The following is a 20,427-nucleotide window of genomic DNA, read 5'->3' on the forward strand; positions in this document are numbered from 1 at the left end:
AACACAAAACATTAATAAGAATTTTAAAAATAATGTGAAACCATATTATTTTTTAGGATGGGCTATGAAAGTTTTTAACTATTCAAAGAAAGACGCATTTTAACCACTGTATATGAGCTAATAACTTTTATTAAGTGTATACATTTTGAATAAGATTCCATACATAACATAAACATAATAGTTTTTTTAATACCATATTAGGAAGCAATAAATATGGCTCATTCCCTGGTTAGCAGTATAATCTGAGCCAATCTGTGAGCTCAGAGTATTTTGTTTTTCTTGTGCAATGGGTCATGATATCACCATGGTTCTCTTTGCAATTGAATCTTATCTTCTAGACTCTTGACCTTAATACCAGAGCCTGCTATGAAAGTCGGATCTTGAGAGAAGCAGGTCACACCAATGCTGATAGGTGACCCACCAACTCCTGTCCATGGCAGAGAAACCTCAAAAACATGATGCCCTTTGTATAGACCTCATGCCTTTCATATCTCCATATATGACTATAAAAGGCTAATAAATAAAACACAGGGGATGAAAACACAAAATCAGAGGCTGTATAGGTTATGTAAACAAGATGCTGACAAACAGGAAGAAACAGGAATGAGGATGTGAGGCAGGGGGTTTGCCACTCTTAGTTGTGCTCATTGCTGACCTGCCAGAGCAGATCAGGCCCAGGTGCTGTTCCAACACCGTACACGAGGTTAGAGAGTAGCCACCAACGTGTCAAACAGACAGGAATTCATTAGCACTCTATTTATAACCCTTTACCCACAGACAAGTTCATTCTTCAAGGAATCATCAGATATGACTGATAACGGGCTCGTTGTGTACAGCGATCAAGCCATCTGGGACAGTTCTAGTTGGTAGAACTTCTGGCCCAGGACACACGAACACATGACTGATAAGACTGAGTGACAGGATATAAAGTACATGTTAAAAAAACACTCAGCAGCACATAATGAGTGAAGGGTAGTCAATCAATAGAACATTGCAACAGTCGGAAATGCAAGGCACTCAAAGATTGAACTGTGAATAAAAGGTTGCTTTAGCGATCCAAAAACATTACTTTGTGTAAATAGGACATGTCTTACAGCTAAATAAGGATGGCAAAAGGGGTAGATACCTAGTACGTGAAAGCAATGTCAAGCATTAGGCTGTGGAGACCTGTAGTCAATACAAATACAAACCATGAAATGGCTTAGCCCTTTCCCAAAAATTAATCGCGTTAAAAGCAATTTGTCTTAATCCCCCAGGAAGCAATGATGCTGCCATATTAATCCCACTAAAGTATCTGCAAAAATCCAGTAGAAAAGCAAATCCTTAATCTGAAGACTACAGTATGTTTTACTGTGACCTTATGACCAGTGATTTAAATGGCTGCAAATTAAGGATTAACATGGATGTGAATGATTTTTAATTTCATTCCAGTAACAGTGGCATAATTTAAAGACAGACTATCAATAACTCATTCTGAATTATTTACTTTCACAAAATTACACGCTGTAGCTAACTACACTATAGCTGTTCACTAAAGGCTAGGAAAACTATGTGTTGAGGTTCATATTACATATTACATATAACATATTGCACAATAACACATTTTTACAGTATACATCATACACTGTGATACATATGTAGGATTATGTGTTTACAAATTCTTAATAAACAAAAATGCTCATTTACTTCTTGAAAGTAAACCAAAAAAAGAAAAATGTGATAGAATCCATTAGGTGGGAGTTTGAGGATAGCTTTTCCTACCTTGAAAAGCATTCTGCCTATTTCTGAAAATCAACAATGTCTATTCTGCATCACAGAGATGCAGTTTAATGAGCAGGAAAATGGCTGAAAATCCTTTCTTTGTGATTAGTAGAATGGCGAAAGGTGTGTCCACTCCTGGAGCTAAAGCTCCCCAGCCATTTTGGTGCCCAGTTTTGCCAGAGACCATAGCAAAGGAAGAGACTCTAGTCCAAACTTTGCCTTGACCCCTGTGCACTGTGACTGTTCAAACATTTAACAGACAACTGCAAAACTAGGTGACTGATCAAATAAATATGTTTTATGTACATTCTTGTAAGGAAGGATGAGAGAAAAGGTGGAGACGGCTTTTGATGGCACACATGCTGTTCAGAGGAATGGCAACAGTAACAGTACTTCAAGGCAGTGGAAGGCTCATGAGATCCCCAGAGATGGGTTCCATGGCATCAGAGGAGAGCAGGGAAGAACCAGGCAGGCATTTAGAAGGGTGGCCACTTGCCCCTTCTGACCAGAGAACAGGCATGGACTCAGAGCTTACAACGATAGAGGGAATCGTAGCCGAGATCATCTCCTGCTCGACCTAATCCAAGATCACACATAACACAAAAAAGAATGTGCGAATGACAGTGAATTAACAGTGATTATATAACCATCTTGTATAGCTACACATTTCTGACCTAATCTCACAGTTCATAACACTGCTTATTTTGGTTATGCCTAGATGAATTAAGAAAAAAAGGTCAACACAATGCAAAAAGCCCAAGCTGAAGCAGGATAATGGAAGAAAGAAAACCCTGCTAGCACAAGAAACAAAGGGCCATTGGGCCCTAAACAGCAAGGTAATTTTCTCACACAGTGAGCTCACCAGCCTCAGCATTGGAGGCAGTGGAGACACTTGGGCACTCTGGCAGGACCTGTCTAAGGGCAGGAGGGGCAGCCCCTAAGGCTAGGTGTCAACCAGGCACTGTCAATGGAGATTCTCTGTTAGAAGTACAGCAATTCATTTGTTGTGGTCGGTATGGGATTATTTCTGCTGGGTTTGAGAAGAGGAGTCTCTTGCATTCACAGATCTGCGGTAAACTGCAGGTGCTGCTCTCTGTGGGCGGAGCTGACCATGCTTAGCAGGCGGCTGCACCTATATGTATGTAACCCTCCAAAAAGTCACCTACATAATGAAAGGTGCCTCCACAAAAAGGTATCCAAAAGTTGGCTTTGGTCAACATAAAACAAATATCTCAACTATACGTGATTCACTTTTAAACTCTGTAGCTCAACACATATGATTAGCTTTAATAATAACTAAACCAGAAAGGCTTTAATTGTTTAACCTGCATTAGTAAGTACAAGATATGTAGACCAGTGATGGAAAAGCAGTTGAATAAGGTCATCTTTATTGGGTTTTACAGTTTGGGCTCTAAAGCGCTTTTTAAAAGTTTTAATGTTTTAAAACAACAGCCTTCTTTATAGCCTTAATATTTAGTATGTAGCAACAGCAGATAAGTTTTTACTTTAAAACAAAATTCCACTTGCATGTTTATTGCCTGAGCTACACACAGGATGAATATCAGGGCACTTACAGTGGCTGGTGCACAACTGGAGTCGCTAACCTCAGGCACGGATATGTCATCTTGATTTGCCACCATCTGTGGTTAATGAGTCAGTGTTATCAACAGATCTTCTTATTCAACAAGTTCCATTAGTTATACTCAAGCAGCATAGAATATTTACACATGTACAGTATATGTAATTTCAATATGACCAAAACCTCATAGTTCTTTGTATTTCAGCACACGCACCTCCACCTCCATGTCCTGTCAAAATCGTAATATCTTCTTTGCATGTTTCTTATTGTGTGTTCAGCTGGGGAGAAGAGCGCCCCTCACCGGACACATTTGCCACCCGCTGAGCCAGAATATCTGGTCATAAAGCTATTTATGGAGGATTATCTTAAAGACCAACAGTTTAGGCCCAGGGACCTCGCTTTCATCACACAGTAAGTGAACGCTATTCCTTTGGTCCAGTTCAAACCTTAACCACTTAATGATTCATGTCACATGACCTAAATTAACCTGATCCTTTGGTCCACATAGTGATGTGGCCTCATTAAAATGTATTTGTAATGTCATATGGAGGCAGAGGCAGAATGCTGAGGTGAGCTCTGATGTGTAACACAGAGTTCATTGAACACGCAACAAACAAGAAACAAATGCAAAGCACTCTGCTGAACGATAGCAAAACGAAACACTAAACGACAGAATGGAAAACACGACAAATAACTGCAGGCACAATTGAGTAGGCTGAAGAACAGCGTATGTGTAGTTAAACACCAACAGACACAAGAACAGACACGAGGCTGGCTTTAAATACACAAGCTGACAAGGAGTGTAACTAGTGACAGATGCAACAAATGACAAACTAATAAGGGAAAAAACACACACACTTATGACGACAAACATCAATGAGACGCTAGACAGACTTGAGGGGGAGGAGTTGAGGAGAAGGGGCCATTACATTTACCCTTCAGGACTCATTGGGCAGGAAGGGACCAAAATCAACAGTTGGGTCTAATCTCAGCATCTCTTTGTAAATTATTACCTTGCCATATAAAATATATTTTTAAATTGTTTTTTTTGTTTTTTTTTGGTTAATCTTATTATGTACAAAGCATACAACACATTATTGCTCTTGGGTACAGGTAAATTTGGGGGTATTGGAAATAGATTTATTCAGTGTATTAACACAGGGAAATAATTAGTGTTCATTACACTATGTTAAAATAGGGTCCTTAAGAATTATTAGAACAATGAAAAATGTACTGTGTGCATGTTAGTTCTACGAGGAACACAAACATGTGAGTACAAAGAGAATGGAGAAGGGAGAAGATTACAATGCTTATAAATTGTTACAAGGTCCTAAGTATATCAATATAAATAACATCTAAAGACTCCCAATAAATTAATAAACCATGGTGGAAAGATAAAAACTAAGATTTATTTAACTTAAAAATGAAGACAGGAAAGCATCTTGATCTGATGAGTAAAAAGATCAGACAGACACCTAATGGAAACACCTTGGAAATCTCAAGCTGTGATAGCACAGCTACCTCAAGTTAGTCTCCTTTAATATCATGCAGTCAAAACACTGCAAAATGCTTCATAAGCATAGACTCCTGATATAGCTTTTAGCTGTGTCAGTTAAAAGTTTCTGCTTGCATAATTTTCATTATGGAATTAATGCCATGTAATTTTCTGTGTGTAGCATTACAGGGTGTAACTGAAATTTCTCTTCCCTGGAAGTCTAGTCATTTTAGCAAATATTATTAGAAACATTACAACCTCCCCGCTGGTCTTTCACTAACCCAGGTATAAAGATCTGCTGGGTACTACTGATAATCAGGAGGGTGACGGTGTGGACTCACACTCATACTGATGTTGGCACTGTCGGTGTTGTTCAGAGCCGGTCCAACAGAACTGTGTGTGTGTTTCCTGTCAAAGCCACCCGAGTTGTGGCCCTTTGTGTTCTCTTTCACAGAGCATCCGTGTTTCAGCTCGGCCAGCTCCTTACGGAGGTCACAGGACACCTGACGGCTAGCCAGACATGACAGGTCTTCCTCTGTGTTCATCAAGCCCTGAAAGAGAAATGCACAAAGCAATAGAAACTATGGCAGCCTCCTAGCAGGAGAATGTGCCCAGTGGACAGCATGACTCTGCAGGAGTGCTAACGGCTGGCGTGGGGAGAGGCACTCATACGGTCTCGCTCTCGGACGCGGAGGAAAGGCGGGACTTGGTAGAGCAGTGCAGGTCATTGCTGGTGTTGATCGTGGAACGGCGTGTGGACGTGAAACTGGTGCTGAGGAGACGGCCTCCACGCGGCACGCACAGTAGTGCTCCCAGGCAGGGGATGAACGTGGCCAAAGCAGACCTGTCGCAGGATAGGGGAGGGAGTGCACAGGGAGGCAGCATATGACAGATGGGGAGAAAAACCAAGGTTAAAAAAAGAAGAAAGGAAGAAAAACAAAAAAAAACTGATTGAAATACTCATAAGGAAAAAACACTGTACTATAGTAGTGTGTGTGTGTGTGTGTGTGTGTGTGTGTGTGTGTGTGTGTGTGTGTGTGTGTGTGTGTGTGTGTGTGTGAGCTAATTATAAGGGCATCATCAAGCTATCAGAGCTAAAAGATGATTTGACTTTTATTTAGAGGTATATGGCAACCTTTAGGCAAAAAGGTTACTAAAGTAACTAAATTAAATGTCCTAGAGAGCACTCCAGAGTCCACAGCTCTTCACTTGTGTTCTCCTTGTATGTGAACAGTGATCATACAATGTAAATAAGGCTCTAGGGCCCTGCTGTCCTTAGCGCAGCCAGACTTGAATATTACACTTATTACAAGCACAGGGCTTATTTGAATGTTTTCTTTGCACAGTGAACCTTCTTGGACAGATGCACAGATCCATTGTTTATTAAGCCCGGGTGCACTGCCCTGTCTGAGTCGTGACACTGAGTCCAGATTCTATCTTCTGATTTATATTATTTCAGAACACTGAAGGCAACTCACTCATAAAGACAAAGGATTTGTCAGGATCGCCAGCAGGTATTCACTTTCCCTGCCAGCGCAGCCTCACCTGCTGATCAGGGCTATAAGCCACTTCACGAGCACAGCCTCACCTGCTGATCAGGGCTATAAGCCACTACACGAGCACAGCCTCACCTGCTGATCAGGGCTATAAGCCACTACACGAGCACAGCCTCACCTGCTGATCAGGGCTATAAGCCACTACACGAGCACAGCCTCACCTGCTGATCAGGGCTATAAGCCACTACACGAGCACAGCCTCACCTGCTGATCAGGGCTATAAGCCACTTCACGAGCACAGCCTCACCTGCTGATCAGGGCCATAAGCCACTTCATGCTACAGCAGCACTGATGAGCTTGAGAGCAGAGCAGCACAGTACCTGTATTTTGGGTGGGTGATGGCATAGATGATGGGGTTGTGGATGGCTGAGGCCTTGGCGATGACAGCAGGAACAGAGTTCATATAGGGTGTGAGCATGTCAGCATATCTGCAGAGAAAAAGGGCCAGACAAAATAGTCACATTACACACCATTGCTTAGCTCGTTTACTGCCCGTGTCAGCTTCATTACCCTGTACTGAAGGAGAAAAATGGGGGAAATTGCTCCTTCCTGAGGCTTATCCTACCTCAAACTTGCCTCGGTGGTCAGAGTCTCAATAGCAGAGGGAGTTTCTCTATAGAGTACAGTGCACCAGGGCCTAAATAACTATGCAAAGCTAAAAGACCACTGTGTTTAATACATCTTAATTAGACTGTTCTTTAGTAGCAATTTAGTTTAGTAGACATTTAATAGCAATTTATGCCAGTTACATTTATCACCACCTTTAGTTGATGCTAGGAGATAAGGTTTGCCATTACTTAATCTGCCTTTGTGATTTAACAGTCAGCTATAATTTTTTATATCTGTTTATTAGTAAAATGTTTTTAAATGCTTGCACAATAACATAAAGCCTGAAATATGACAACATTAAAAATTAACATAGAAATCAAGAAAACTGTCCTCAGAAATTATAGTCTACTGCCAATTCTGCTACAAGGACCTTTAACAATTTTTGACCATGACCTGATCTCACAAGATTTTTCCAAATTCTTTGTAAACTGAAATTGCACTGTGCACATTTCTATTGTCCATATATCTCTCTCAGTGAAGTAACTTGGAAGCAGAGCCTAAGCAGCACGGCATAGTTGGAGGTGGATATAGAAAAGCATTATGAGATTGCCATTATATTTAGCTTTGGTCTTTGGAAGCATCTTTGTAAATGAGAATGAATATTGTTTTAGGATTTGATTGATCAATCTGGGCTTTTCATGTGTTTGGTTGTGTAGAGCCTAGCTGTTTACAGATGGCAAAGGAAACAATGCTGGAGTTTTCATTTAATCGAAACTAGTTTTCTTTTTGCTAAGGTTTGTGATTTAACACCAATATTATAATCACAGTAATAAAACTGCTAAGTCAAACTGAAAATAAAGAATATCACAAATGATCTGCAATGAAAGTCTAAGGAAAAGAAAATAGTTTATTCAGTTTATTCTTTTTCTGTGTTTACTGAATGAAGGTCATGAGAGTAAAAGTGCAAGTAGAAAGGTACTATAACTGTAATGTGTGTCATAGAGCTTCTCTGCACTCCATTTATTTATAAAGTAACTCCTTTCTGTCACCATATTCAGTCTAATTTTAAGAAAGAATGAGAAATCATTAATACCATAATTTCTGTCTTGTTTAAAGGACAGACACTTCTACTTTTCAGACATTTAAAAAATATAAGGCAAACTCACAAAACACGTGGCTGGGGAAACATTCCTTTACAGAATACACATAAATGTGTTGCATGTGACAAGGCGCAGTGTTGTACAATAAATGTCAAACACAGGAGCTAAATGACACAGATGTAAATATTCATTCTCACCCTGCAAAAGCAGTCAGGGCCACACAGGAATATGGAGACCAGGAGATGACATACAGCAGTATGACTATGAGAGCCACTTTTGCCATCTTCCATTCACTCTTAAGTCGCTTGAACTTTCTTGAGTCTTCGGTGGTTCCCCCGTCCCTATTGATTTTCTCCACAGCGCTGTAACACACACACTCACACACGCACACATAATCACAATCACACATTCACTACATTACACAAGCTATACAAACAGTATTAACATAAGTATTTTTTCAAATGTTACGTAATATTGGATGTTTAATCACATATTTCGCCTGCTCAGTGCAAATCACTGCATCCTGTGAACCCCTGGATCTGCTGTCTAGAGGAGGAGTGTGCCAACGAAACTGACCTGGTGGTGTTCCGAATGGTGCGGAAGATGCACATGTAGCAGTAAATAATGACAAACAGGGGGATGAAGAAGACAAAGACAAAGAGCATCATTGTGTAGGCGCGTACAGATGGAGTAAAGGTCACATAGTCCCACGTGCAGGATGTCAATAGACCCTCAGGAACATATGCACCTAAGAGGCACAGGACACAAGAACATGACACTCTATGAAACATAACCCCTTAACCTTTTTCTTTTTCAAATCAGTGAGTATTGTCAGCCATGCAGACTTTCTGAAAGTAGGCATTTGTTACTTTATCTAATAAGATAAATATTAATAAATATCAGTGCTCTGTTTCTTACTTTCCTTACTAAGGCTGCAGTATCTTTTGAGATAGCAGTATTCAGTTTTCATACCTGAAAAATACTGGCTTTTACTTTAAATTACTTTTAATTAATTGCATTTACTTCATACACATTACATTTCAGTAACATGAGAGATTTATCTCAAGTACTCAAATCAAAATAAAAATATTTGAATAAATATCTTTTTTAGTAATATTTTTAAAATGATTTTCAAACATTTCACAGAGCGCTATATACTCATTATACTGTAATCCTGCATGCTTACTGGCTCCATGAGTGTGTGTGTGAGAGAGAGACAGAGGAACCGAGTGAGAGAGAACACTCACTCCACCCAAAGAAGGGAGGAAGGCTCCAGCTGATGGTATACATCCAGGCAGCAATGAGGATGATGAGGGCGCGTTTGTGTGACATCTTGCCAATGGAAGTCAGAGGTCGGGTGATAACAAAGTATCGATCCACTGCAATAATCATGAGTGTGATCATTGAGCAGATTCCAAAGAGAGCACCACAGAATGCATACAGCTCACAGCCTGCAGGAGGAGAAAGAGATAAAAACAGATTCAGTTCAACAAATGTTTTCATTGTTATATGCCACAGCTAGCCATTGTATACCTAGTTACATTAATTTCAAAACATGGAAATCAGTTCGCTGGCTTGATCACATCTATACAGCAAAGTCTGCAAAGTGCCCAGTGTTAACAGCTAGTGTGTGGGTCAGATGGACCTATGGAAACACTGTAGGTGTTTATTTTGCCTCAATCATAATGGAAATGCCACTTCTGGTAAACAATGCATGTACCAAAACACCTAACTTGAAATTAGAATGTTAGTATTACAAATTAGTATACAATGTTTGAGTGTTAGAATAATGATTATAAGATTAAACCCATATTGCAGGACTCCATACTTTGAAAACATCAAGAATAATCTCACCTCGACCAAAAAGATACTGCTAACAGGAAGTATGAGATTTCCCCAAAGCTGCTCTCACTCTGTACTGTAGAGCACAGATTAAAAAATGTTGCTTAACTTCAAATAAAGATATTATTCAAATAAATAATGCATTACTGTTGGCTCAAGTATGCATCGGACATGACTGGCATTCAGAAGCACCCTTACTGTTTTATGTAATAGATGGTATACACAGCTGCTATATACTATTCCTGGATTAGGACATACTATGCATAGATTAGCCCTAGAAAAGATGTGTAGCTGTGTGGCTGTTTTCAATAGTGTGCACTAGCGTCGGTGCATGCTTGAAAAAGCTTCATCTTCATGAGAACTTAGCTCAGAACTCACCCATGCACACACACATGTGTCTGTAGGCCTGTAGGTTTGTTTTGTATGTCTACAGAGATATCCTATCTGAGGCTTGAACTAGTCTATGGCAAAATCAAACATTTCCATGTTTACCATCACAGTTCAGTGGAGAGGCACTTCAGAAATTCAGAGTCATTTCATGTTATTTGAAATGTCAGAGTCATTGTCAAAAAGGTTACACAGCCCTACATATTTACACAGCCACATTTTTACACAACTGTTAAATACATCAAGGCACGTATGGCCTATAGTAATTTCAGGTAAATACATATCGCTTTAAAGGTGTGATGTCTATATGACTGGTATATTTGTCTGTATGGAAGCTCCATTCCTACTGATACTCATTTGGGTCAAAAGCAGAGGTGGCAGTCATCTTCTGGCTACTGAATGCTGTGTTTTTGGGTGAGGTGGTGTGTATGTTCTTCTCCGTGACTGGGAGTCAGCACTATACTTATTGTATTCAGTGTTGCATGCACACTCACTTACCACACTGTCCACCAGCAGATGACTTAATGAAAGTGATTCATACCAGAAGGAGCTGATGCATTTACCTTCAGTACTAACATTTTCAGTATAAACTTAGAGCAAGGTATGGAAGGAAACATAGATAACGAGAGAGAAAAGTGAGAGAAAGAATGGACTTTCAAATAGGAAATGTTTAAAGATTTAAGAACAGCAGTGATCAAAGTCTCCACAGTCAATCCAGCTAATAAAATATGTGCTTATTTATTATTGAGCATTCATTTAAGGCAACTCAAAATACCACAGCATCTTCTTTCACATTTCAGTAATATAAAGCCTCCAATGTGATGTCACAGTTTCCAGTCAGATGATTTGTAGAAGTCAGTGAACATTAGTGTAGGGAGATTGGTTTACATAAAAAAATGTTTACACTAGCTTCAAAATTCATCTACTTTCACCACCAACCACCAGCTTTGTTTCTTTGCCAATGGATGATGGTGTAATTTCATTAGATTTTTCAATTTAATTGCATTTGAATTGAGTTTAACAGGTACTCGAGTGTTTTAAAAAGATGATAAATATTAAAAATTGCTTCATATTGAAAAATGCTTCAATAAAGATTCTCCAAAAAGTTTGATATGGGAGAATATGTTGTTAACATGTATGTATTAAGATGTTATTAAATTAACTTTATTCATACAAGGTAATTATACAATTGCCCATAGACAGGAACAAAATCAAATTAAAGTCTAATGTTTTAGCCTTAGAATGGTTAACCTAAGTACAAATGCAGTTAAAACATCACAAGTGCACTCTAGTAAAATGGTCCTGATTTACAGAATCTATTATAAAAAGGACCACAAAATAAATTGGAACTTTAAAACCTTTTTAACTTTTACTTATTTATGTTTCCAACATAACTACATTGCTAATTCACATAGCAAAACTAATTATGTAACTGTAATTATGATTTTTTGATGACTGTCAAATATGATTAGACCAAATTAGTTTACTGTTAAACTTTTATGGATGAAAGGTAACAGAAACTTTAAGCATCTGTCATAATTTTACATGCTAACTGAGATTGTCTTTATTAGCTGTACTTTTCTTTAGAAACCAGTTTGACAGCAACATAGTAATTGTTTTCTGAAATAAAGACAATAAACACTCCTTCATGTCATTCTATTTAAAACCAAAGACTAAAACAGCCAAATATTTTTTCTTCTTCTTTTAAATATTAACATGCATTCCATTTTTCCTCAAATGTTCATTATTTTTGGACAAAACGGAAACTAGAAACAGGTAAATGTAGCTTGACATCAGGGTGAACCATAACCTTTATCAAACACACAGACTGTGTAAGATATTGTCAGGATTGAGTCCTCTAAAATTTAACCTCAATCTGCAGAATCCACACAGGTTTCCATCTACTTTCAACATCATTCAGATGGTTTATAAGTACTTGGTGCAAGAGCAGAGAGAGCTTATAACATTTATGGCATTTTGCTGACATTTACACTTATGGCATTTAGCCTACACTTTTATCCAAAGCAACTTACAATTATAACTGAGCACAACTTGAGCAATGGAGGGTTAAGGGCCTTGCTCAGGGGCAACCTGGCAGTGGTGGGGCTTGAACCAGCAACATTCTGATTATAATGCAAGTACCTTAACCACTGAGCTACCACTAACTGATAATCATCAGTTCAATCATCATCAAGAATACTACTTAATCAATGAATGTTCAAGGGCAGCTTCTCAGACATCAACCTCTTTAGCATCTGCCAAAGAAGCTATGATGGCCTTGAAGTGAGCCATTAAAGGAGACAAAAGAAGAGTGTGAATAAGATGAGTGGATATATGGCTATCTGTGAGATTACCTTTCTCGCCAAAGATCCATCTCTTGTGCATGCTGGTGATGAAAAAGGTGGGTGTCTGGGTGACACACATCAGGAAGTCGGCGACAGCCAGGTTAATAATGAACATGTTGGCTGGGGTTCTGAGACTTCTACTCCTGCAAAAGCACATGCAGAAAAGAGCAAGAGATGGTAAGATTGAGCCCTGCAGTTTAGACACAAGTCATGTTGGGGTCTTCTGGCTTTTCCTCTGGGACACTTTAAGCAGATACCTGGGAGACAGGTGGCTACAGGCAGGGGAGACAGATATGCTTTCATACTGTGATCATTGTCATATTCTGGAGTGGCACCATTTCCCTGGGTCTCAGAGAACTATCTATACCTGAGGCTGTGACAATGCTTTGATATATTCCATCAATTAGAGAACTATAGCCTACATAAGTACACTTCTTGTCCGGTTGCAACACTGTGGTTTATAATGCAGTTGCAAGTCTAGTTTACCAAACTTTGTTTACAAAAACTAGTTTACAAAACGTCATCCTAAAAGGTCAGATGGATGAACTCTTCCCCAACAGACTTATCCACACTGATGTCATACTCTGACACTTTATTTTCACTCATACTGGTTCAGTATAATTTGCAGTGACATTTTGTAGTTCATTGTGTACATTCTCCTTGGCATACATTCTCCTTGATAGTAGATCTCTAGGGGCAAACAGAGAGAGATGATTCTCTTAGAGCTTACTTGCTGAAGGCGTAAATGACTAGGAAGTTGCCAACCATCCCAGTGATGCCAATGACTAAAATAACACAACCAATAGTGTAGTGGGCGTGGTCTGGAACATCCACAGTGGGAAAAGGTTTTGCGACATCCTGAACCATGGCCACCTGTGAGTGAAGACAAGCAAAGTACATGTAAGACATCAGAGTCAGAGTTCATTTTGGGGCACATCTCTGAACTACTCCACATGAGGTCCCATTCTTGCAGGAATGTTCAGCTGGCAAAGCAACTCTTTCAGCAGTACAGCAAGCACACGGTCCTACAACTGCTCTGATTTGTTCATAGACTCAACCAAAAGCTTTTATAAGAATGCTGTAACTTCAGGGAATAAGCACATCTCCCATGGCTGGCACAGAGCGCCCACTCTACAGGACACTGCAATTAGCCAGTGCAAAATTTTCAATGCTGCAGCATCTGTGTCTCCCAGTGCCACTTTACCCATTCGCTGGTCCATCCACGCATGAACTGTTCTATTGATTTTGCCTCACCCAGACTGAACTGGGTCTTGGAGAGGTGGGCAGATACAAATTTATATTTGCAAGCCTGCAGCATTTACATTTGCATTGCAGTCTGCATACTTCAGAAAACATTGCAGAATTGATGAGTTTATAATCTCACTCTGTAGTGCAGTATTAAGGAGTTCATAATCTCACTCTGTAGTGCAGAATTAATGAGTTTATAATCTCATTCTGTCGTATCTTCTTTGTGTGTGATATGACTGGGTTGGAAAAAATAATGCTGACAATTTTTCAAATCTATTTCCAATTTTTTTTTTCATTTTGGTTTTCATGTCAATAATTTTGTGAAGAAATAAGCAAAAATTCAGAAAAATGGAATATAATTAAGGCAATCATACAACAGAGGACTTTTATTTCTGACATTTATAGTGTTGAATTTTATATGCGGTTCACTGTGGGATAATCATTAGATACAGTTCTCAGTAGGGTAACGGCTAGATACACCCTCCATGTGTGACAAAGTAGGTAGCAATAGGCAGGGAATATACATGGAGGAACATTACAGAGAGACACAGAGTGCTATGTGGCATGATTGTTAATAAACCCGGTGCTGTACTACAGCAACAATCTCTTTTTATTAACTGAAGCCAACACTCAGTCTATAGTATAAGTTCTGTTTTCATTGTAAGAAGGGGTTAATCCTATATTAATATTTTGAGATAATATGTGCCATTACCCAAATGGAAAAGGCCAGATAGAATGTGTTTCATTACATGACAAATGTCACAATTTTTCCTCCTGTGTTCCTTTGCTCTCTTTTTAAGTATACTTGCAAACATGTCTGTAGTACTAAAATGCACCAAGATCTAGCGGTAAGCATTTGTCAGGTGGTTGAAATTGATTAAAGTTGAATAAAAGTGTTTGAAGTGGACTGTGGCTACTTTGCATATACCTGAATCACAAAATGACATGACCCTGCCTGCTTCTCAACATCTACTGAGCTTGGCCTAAATCTCCATGTTCCAGGCTCAGCTTTTCAGCAGAGGATCTCGGAGGAACTCTTAAACACTTCCAGAATGAAAAATGAGTCCCCAGTGACAGAGTCTGGGTGTAGAAAAGTTTACTGAAAAATACCATGGGGCCATAGAGACAAATAAGTGCTCTGTCATGGTCAGACAGACTAAAAACTGGCCTTTCTTGTAAGGCTAAACAGATATCTGAACAGAAATCTTACGTAATAGTTTTTACAGTGTTCATTAAACTCTTAACCAGACATGTGAGTTTAACTAATCAGCTAAAAGAATATAAGAGGAAATCAAATGCTGATTGGTTGCATATAATGAATAATCAGAGAAGCAACATCCCCTGGATGAGAAGGAAGATCTACTAGAATTTAATATATAACAACTAAGCACATGTCCCAGCCTCAACTCATCAGGTTTGGACCTTGATTGTTTAGCACATAGCACCAGCTCTGCTCTGTCATGTCCAAGCTGTGAAACGAAGAGTTACCAAGGGTCCCTGGTGCAGAGGCTATGGGCCACTGAAAGCTTTTTCTTCTTCCCTGTGTTGACATACATTTCACTGTTGATATTCCATTAGACATCAGTGTTGCTTCCGTAACCTCCATCCTAAGAGAGCAGAGACAGACTGACTTGTCTCTGAGCTCAAGGTGAGTAATAACATAAATGTGTACCTATAAAACACTCCATCTTGTATCTGCATTTGGCAATCTTCCAGTTCCCATACCTCCTGTACCAAAGGTCCAACAGAATAGCAATATATTCAAGTCAAATTGAAGGAAAATGTTTGTGTTTTTGTTGGGTTTGACACTCAAATAGACTTAAATATTGACCCCAAAATTCATCTCAAGTCATTATTTCTGGAAAGCTGGATCCAGACAGGCTTTCATGCTGACATGTTTAATCCCCAGATGTCAGTGATATTAATGGCTTTTCTTTTAGCTTTATTGATAAGGGATTAGAGATTAGAACACAGAGGCATATGCTGTCACAATGGGGACAAATCTGCAGAAAGCAATTGAACAACTTCAACAGTGTCACCATTACTCAAACACAGGCTGGGGTTCACGACAGAGAGCCTTATCAGTAATGCACAAGGGGCTCATGCAACAGCAGCAAAATAAAGAAAGAACATTACAGTGTATTTGTTCCCAGGGGAAGAGGAGCTCAGAAGCAAGCCAATCCTTCAGCAGAGAGCTGAAGTGAATGATCAAGAAGTTGACGTGAATGATCAGAGTTCGGCTGCGTAGCTGCTCTAGTGACAGGGGACACAACCTAAAGAATAATGACAGTGAAATCACAGAACAGATCATGAGTTAATGGATCCCTTCCACTCAGCTGATTTAACTTGAGGCACTTTAAGATGAGACACAGCAGTGCTCACCACTCGGACCTTTCTGCAGTGTCAGAGGTCTTGGAAAGACCACCACTTTACAAAAGGATGTATCGGTGCTCTTTCAAAGCTGAGTTTAATGTCCTAATCAGTGACAATGGTCAATGATGAAGCAATGCAGGCATCCCATGTGCAGGACAGTCAGCTATCTATTGGAGAAGAGTCCTAATGGAAGACTAACACAGTCACACTCCTGCCACATCACACAAACCTTGATTAAGGTCAATCATTTTTGTGGACGGGATACACACCTGTTTAGACCGGTTTGTAGTTCACTGACAAGAAAGATATGCACAGATAAACTGAACTGTCCCTTGTGTGTGAATTTCTTCAAGCCTTTACTTAAGTCTCAGAGTAGATGGATATTGGAGAAGGCAAAGTCAGTAGTGCTGAAACTGACATATCATTATATACATGCAATGCAAACAATTTATGTTCTTGAGAAAAAAGCTGACACTTTATTGATCCCAAAGGAAACTGCAGCATCACTGGACCAACTGCAGTCAGCACATGCATCTGCAGTCTTTCTTAAATTTATTTGCCAGCTAGAGCACTGCTAAGGACCTGTGTCCAAATATTAAAAAAGTAAAATTATCATATTTACTATATTGCTTTAATATCCAGGGGTAGTGGGTGGGGACTTTGGGCTTGTGGGATTTATGTCATAACACTTAGGTGAATAAAATATATGTAACAGCACAGAGAAGCATTAAAAATGCTTATGGTTATGTCCTATCTAAGTTTTTGATAAAACATTTGCATATCTTTAGCACCTCTAATGATCTTGATTAACAGTTTCTGTAGGCATATTATTAGTAATATTAGTGCAGACAGATGTAGTCAAAGGCAATGCCAGAATTCCTGGGCACTGCAAGAAAATTGTCACCTATACATGACATATAATGACATCTATAATCCCTAGAATATTCCATATTCCATTACCTATCTTTGGGCCCTCTGAATCAACTGTAAATAGTGATGTGGAGATGGAGAATGGCTTAAGTCAATCACAAATTTGTGAGTTTCTTTCACTTTTGATGAAAAAATTAGGAAACGTTAATTCCAAAACAATTACATAAACATGACTTTATGGTAAATTTGACATATTTGGAAGGAGGCAATTCAACGCAAATATTGAAGTACACACATCCCTTCTCCCCATATCTCCACAGATCTCTCAATTTCTTATCAATACAACCTTGATATATTAAAAAAAATGCTAGTGACCAATGCTGCAGCCTTCCAAAAGGAAAACTAAATGAATCTCCGCCTGACGAAAGTGCATAGCCTAAGTAAAGATCGGATTTTTACCCAGTCTCTGTGATGTGTTTCCCTAAAGTAAATTGTAAATTTAAATACATATGTAAGGTTCGCTCAACCAAGATCACAGTGAAGTTCAAATGCAATACAAAAGAGTAATGCAGAGTAAGGGAGATTCAAAGCAGTTCCAGTTCCACTGTTATTCTACCTACAGGTTTCGATCTGTAAGTTCTAAAACATGCCACTTAGCAGCAAAGACCGTTTGTTTCAGTTTTGGAAAATTTGCCAGTAAAAAGTAAGGATTAAAAACACTCTCTCTCTCTCTCTCTCTCTCTCTCTCTCTCTCTCTCTCTCTCTCTCTCTCTCTCTCTCTCTCTGTATATATATATATATATATATATACAGCAATTTAAACGAATCAGCTTTGAATGTGACGGTCGTAAATTGCTCCCATCTTACATGTAGTTATCAAGTTCTACAGAACACATCCATGTCTTAGAATCTACCTGCCAACCGCAAAGAATATTGATATATGAAACTTTAATAAGTTTCAATAAGCTTGAGCAGAGGCGCGTGACGGATACCAGCTATCCACGCAGGTTCTTATATTTACGTACGCAACTTCTTTAAAAAGGGTAGTTAAATTGTGTTTAGCTATTAAGTGAAAAGTTGTATTGTCATAGATAATCTTTACAGAGAGAAACTTTACATTTCACAATGATCAAACTCTAAGCAGTAAAAGTAGAAAAAAAAAGTGCGGTTTGCATCTGGAAAATAAAGTTCTCGTCTTCTTACCGAAGTAGCGACCGTGGGCTGTTCTATTACCACCGCGCTAGAATTCCATGGCGCAGGTGTCTTCCCGGCTGCGCTGGGGATTCCCGAAGCGCTCATCGCGGAGAAGGCAGGACGCACAAATAGAAGATTAGACAGAAGAAATTTAGAGCGTCTGTTTCAGTTTTGGAAAAATTCCCATTAAAAATTCGAAAAACTACGGGTGTGATTTGGAAAATTATATTCGTCGTTTCCTAAGGAACCCAGAAGTAACCGTTAACAGAACCAACTATGCATATGATGAATTGGTCAGTGTACAATAAACGTGTACGGGAGTGCACGCAAATGTGCAGTTAGGCTTTGCAGTGCCTTGAACTAACTCAAGCACCCTGAATTCAGCTAAGCCATTCATACCCCCACCTACAATATAATGTAAGCCTGCATGCTCACTGGCTCCATGAGTGTATATGTGCCAGAGTATTTATGTGTGTGTGTGTGTGTGTGTGTGTGTGTGCGCGTGTGTGTGTGTGCGTGTGTGTGTGTGCGTGTGTGTGTGTGTGTGTGTGTGTGTGTGTGTGTGTGTGTGTGAGGGAGAGAGAGAGAGAGAAAGACTGAGAGACAGAATTCACTCCACCCAAAGATGGGACGAAGGCTCCATGGAGGTCAAAGTATCCATTTAGTGTAGTAATCACGTGTGATCACTGAGCACATCCCAAACAGACCACCACAGTATGCACAGAGCTCTGTAACAGAGCATAGATCAAAACACACTCAAGCACCGTGAATTCAACTAAGCCATGAAGCCATTAATATCCCCACCTACAATATAAGGTAAGCCTGTATGCCCACTTGCTCCTTGAGTGTATATGTGCCAGAGTTACACTATAACATACACACAGACACAGACAGACAGACAGATACACACACACACATCTCAAAACAATATATAAGGAAACAGGATATTGAGAAGAAATAGCACCTGCTACAAAAATAGTTAGGCAGATTATACATTGATTTGCTCAAAATGTTTAAAATGAATTCCTTCCCACTGAATATAAAGTTGTGTATGCACAGATCATCTGTAGTAACATAATGCAAACAGTCACTTCCATACCCTTATGGCTGGGGTAATGAAGACTAAAGCTAGCCCATGGGTCAAAAATGTAGCAGAACCCGTGCTATAGTTTAGCGGTTTTCAGTCTTGCAGAGGACCACCCCAGGCACTAAACAGCAAACAAATATGATACTAAGCAGATAAGGCCTATGCAAGGCAGTCTGAGGTAACAGTGCTGGGTTTACTGTAAGAACAGTGGAATATGGAGCAAGCTATAACTTACACAGTAAGGCTTTGTTTGATTTATATGTTCAGTAAATATAGTATTGCATAAGATTTTTGGGCATAAGAGGTTGTGTGAGGCATCCTCGAGGTCTCGCTTGCTGATCTAATTCTGTTACTTTTTTGTCTTTGTTGTCATAAGACTGTTGCTCAATGTGCAGGCAAAGCCATGAGCACATCGAGATGGAATTCAATTAGAAGAAAGGCTACTTGAAAACGTTTTCCGGATGTAAAATATGCAGTCATGTGTTAGTCATATTTTGTGAGGTTCACTCAACCAAGATCACAGTGAAGACAGTTCAAATGCCATACAAAAGAGTAATGCAGAGCAAGGGAGATTCCAGGACAGTTCCAGTGGGAATTCTAAGTGTTATTTTACCTACAGGTTTTGATCTGTAAGTTCTAAAACAAGCCACTTAGCAGCAAAGAGCTAAACAGAGTTTAATAATATCAGAGGCTCACTAATTATAACTTGTCAGTTAAGACTGACCTTACATTTTAAGGCAGATCTACCTTGTTATGAGCTACTTGTTGGGATACCAAAGGATTTCCTAAAAGAAAAGGTACTGTTATGTTATTAATACAGTTTGAAGATATGTGCCTTGCACAGTAACCGAGGTCACCAGGACTAGGGCAGAATGACAGAGTAGAGCAGAATAGCAGAGGACTAGAATTAGCAGCTTTGTAGGACACAAACTGAGATGTAGGAACCAAAAAAGCTGACTCTTAAGCATGGTACTGCTGTCTTCTCTCTCTCTGTGGTCTGAATCAAGAGCAAACGTGAAGGGAATAGAGTTCACTTTGATG

The 20,427-nt window shown here is 39.3% G+C and overlaps 1 protein-coding gene across 1 annotated transcript; it reads right to left on the reverse strand.

Moving 5' to 3' along the window:
• Positions 1–1,847: 1,847 nt before the first annotated feature.
• opn4b (opsin 4b) lies at positions 1,848–18,375 on the reverse strand. Its single transcript, XM_027002686.2, has 11 exons — positions 18,309–18,375; positions 13,345–13,487; positions 12,624–12,757; positions 9,288–9,491; positions 8,617–8,788; positions 8,238–8,402; positions 6,712–6,819; positions 5,508–5,679; positions 5,177–5,386; positions 3,336–3,401; positions 1,848–2,338 (listed from the first exon to the last, which is right to left on the reverse strand). The coding sequence occupies exons 2-11, from the start codon at positions 13,479–13,481 to the stop codon at positions 2,156–2,158; spliced, it is 1,551 nt and encodes a 516-aa protein (XP_026858487.2). The 5' UTR covers positions 13,482–13,487; positions 18,309–18,375; the 3' UTR covers positions 1,848–2,155.
• Positions 18,376–20,427: the final 2,052 nt, after the last annotated feature.

Source organism: Electrophorus electricus, chromosome 14 (genome assembly GCF_013358815.1).
Source record: "Electrophorus electricus isolate fEleEle1 chromosome 14, fEleEle1.pri, whole genome shotgun sequence".
Taxonomy (NCBI): Eukaryota; Metazoa; Chordata; class Actinopteri; order Gymnotiformes; family Gymnotidae; genus Electrophorus; species Electrophorus electricus.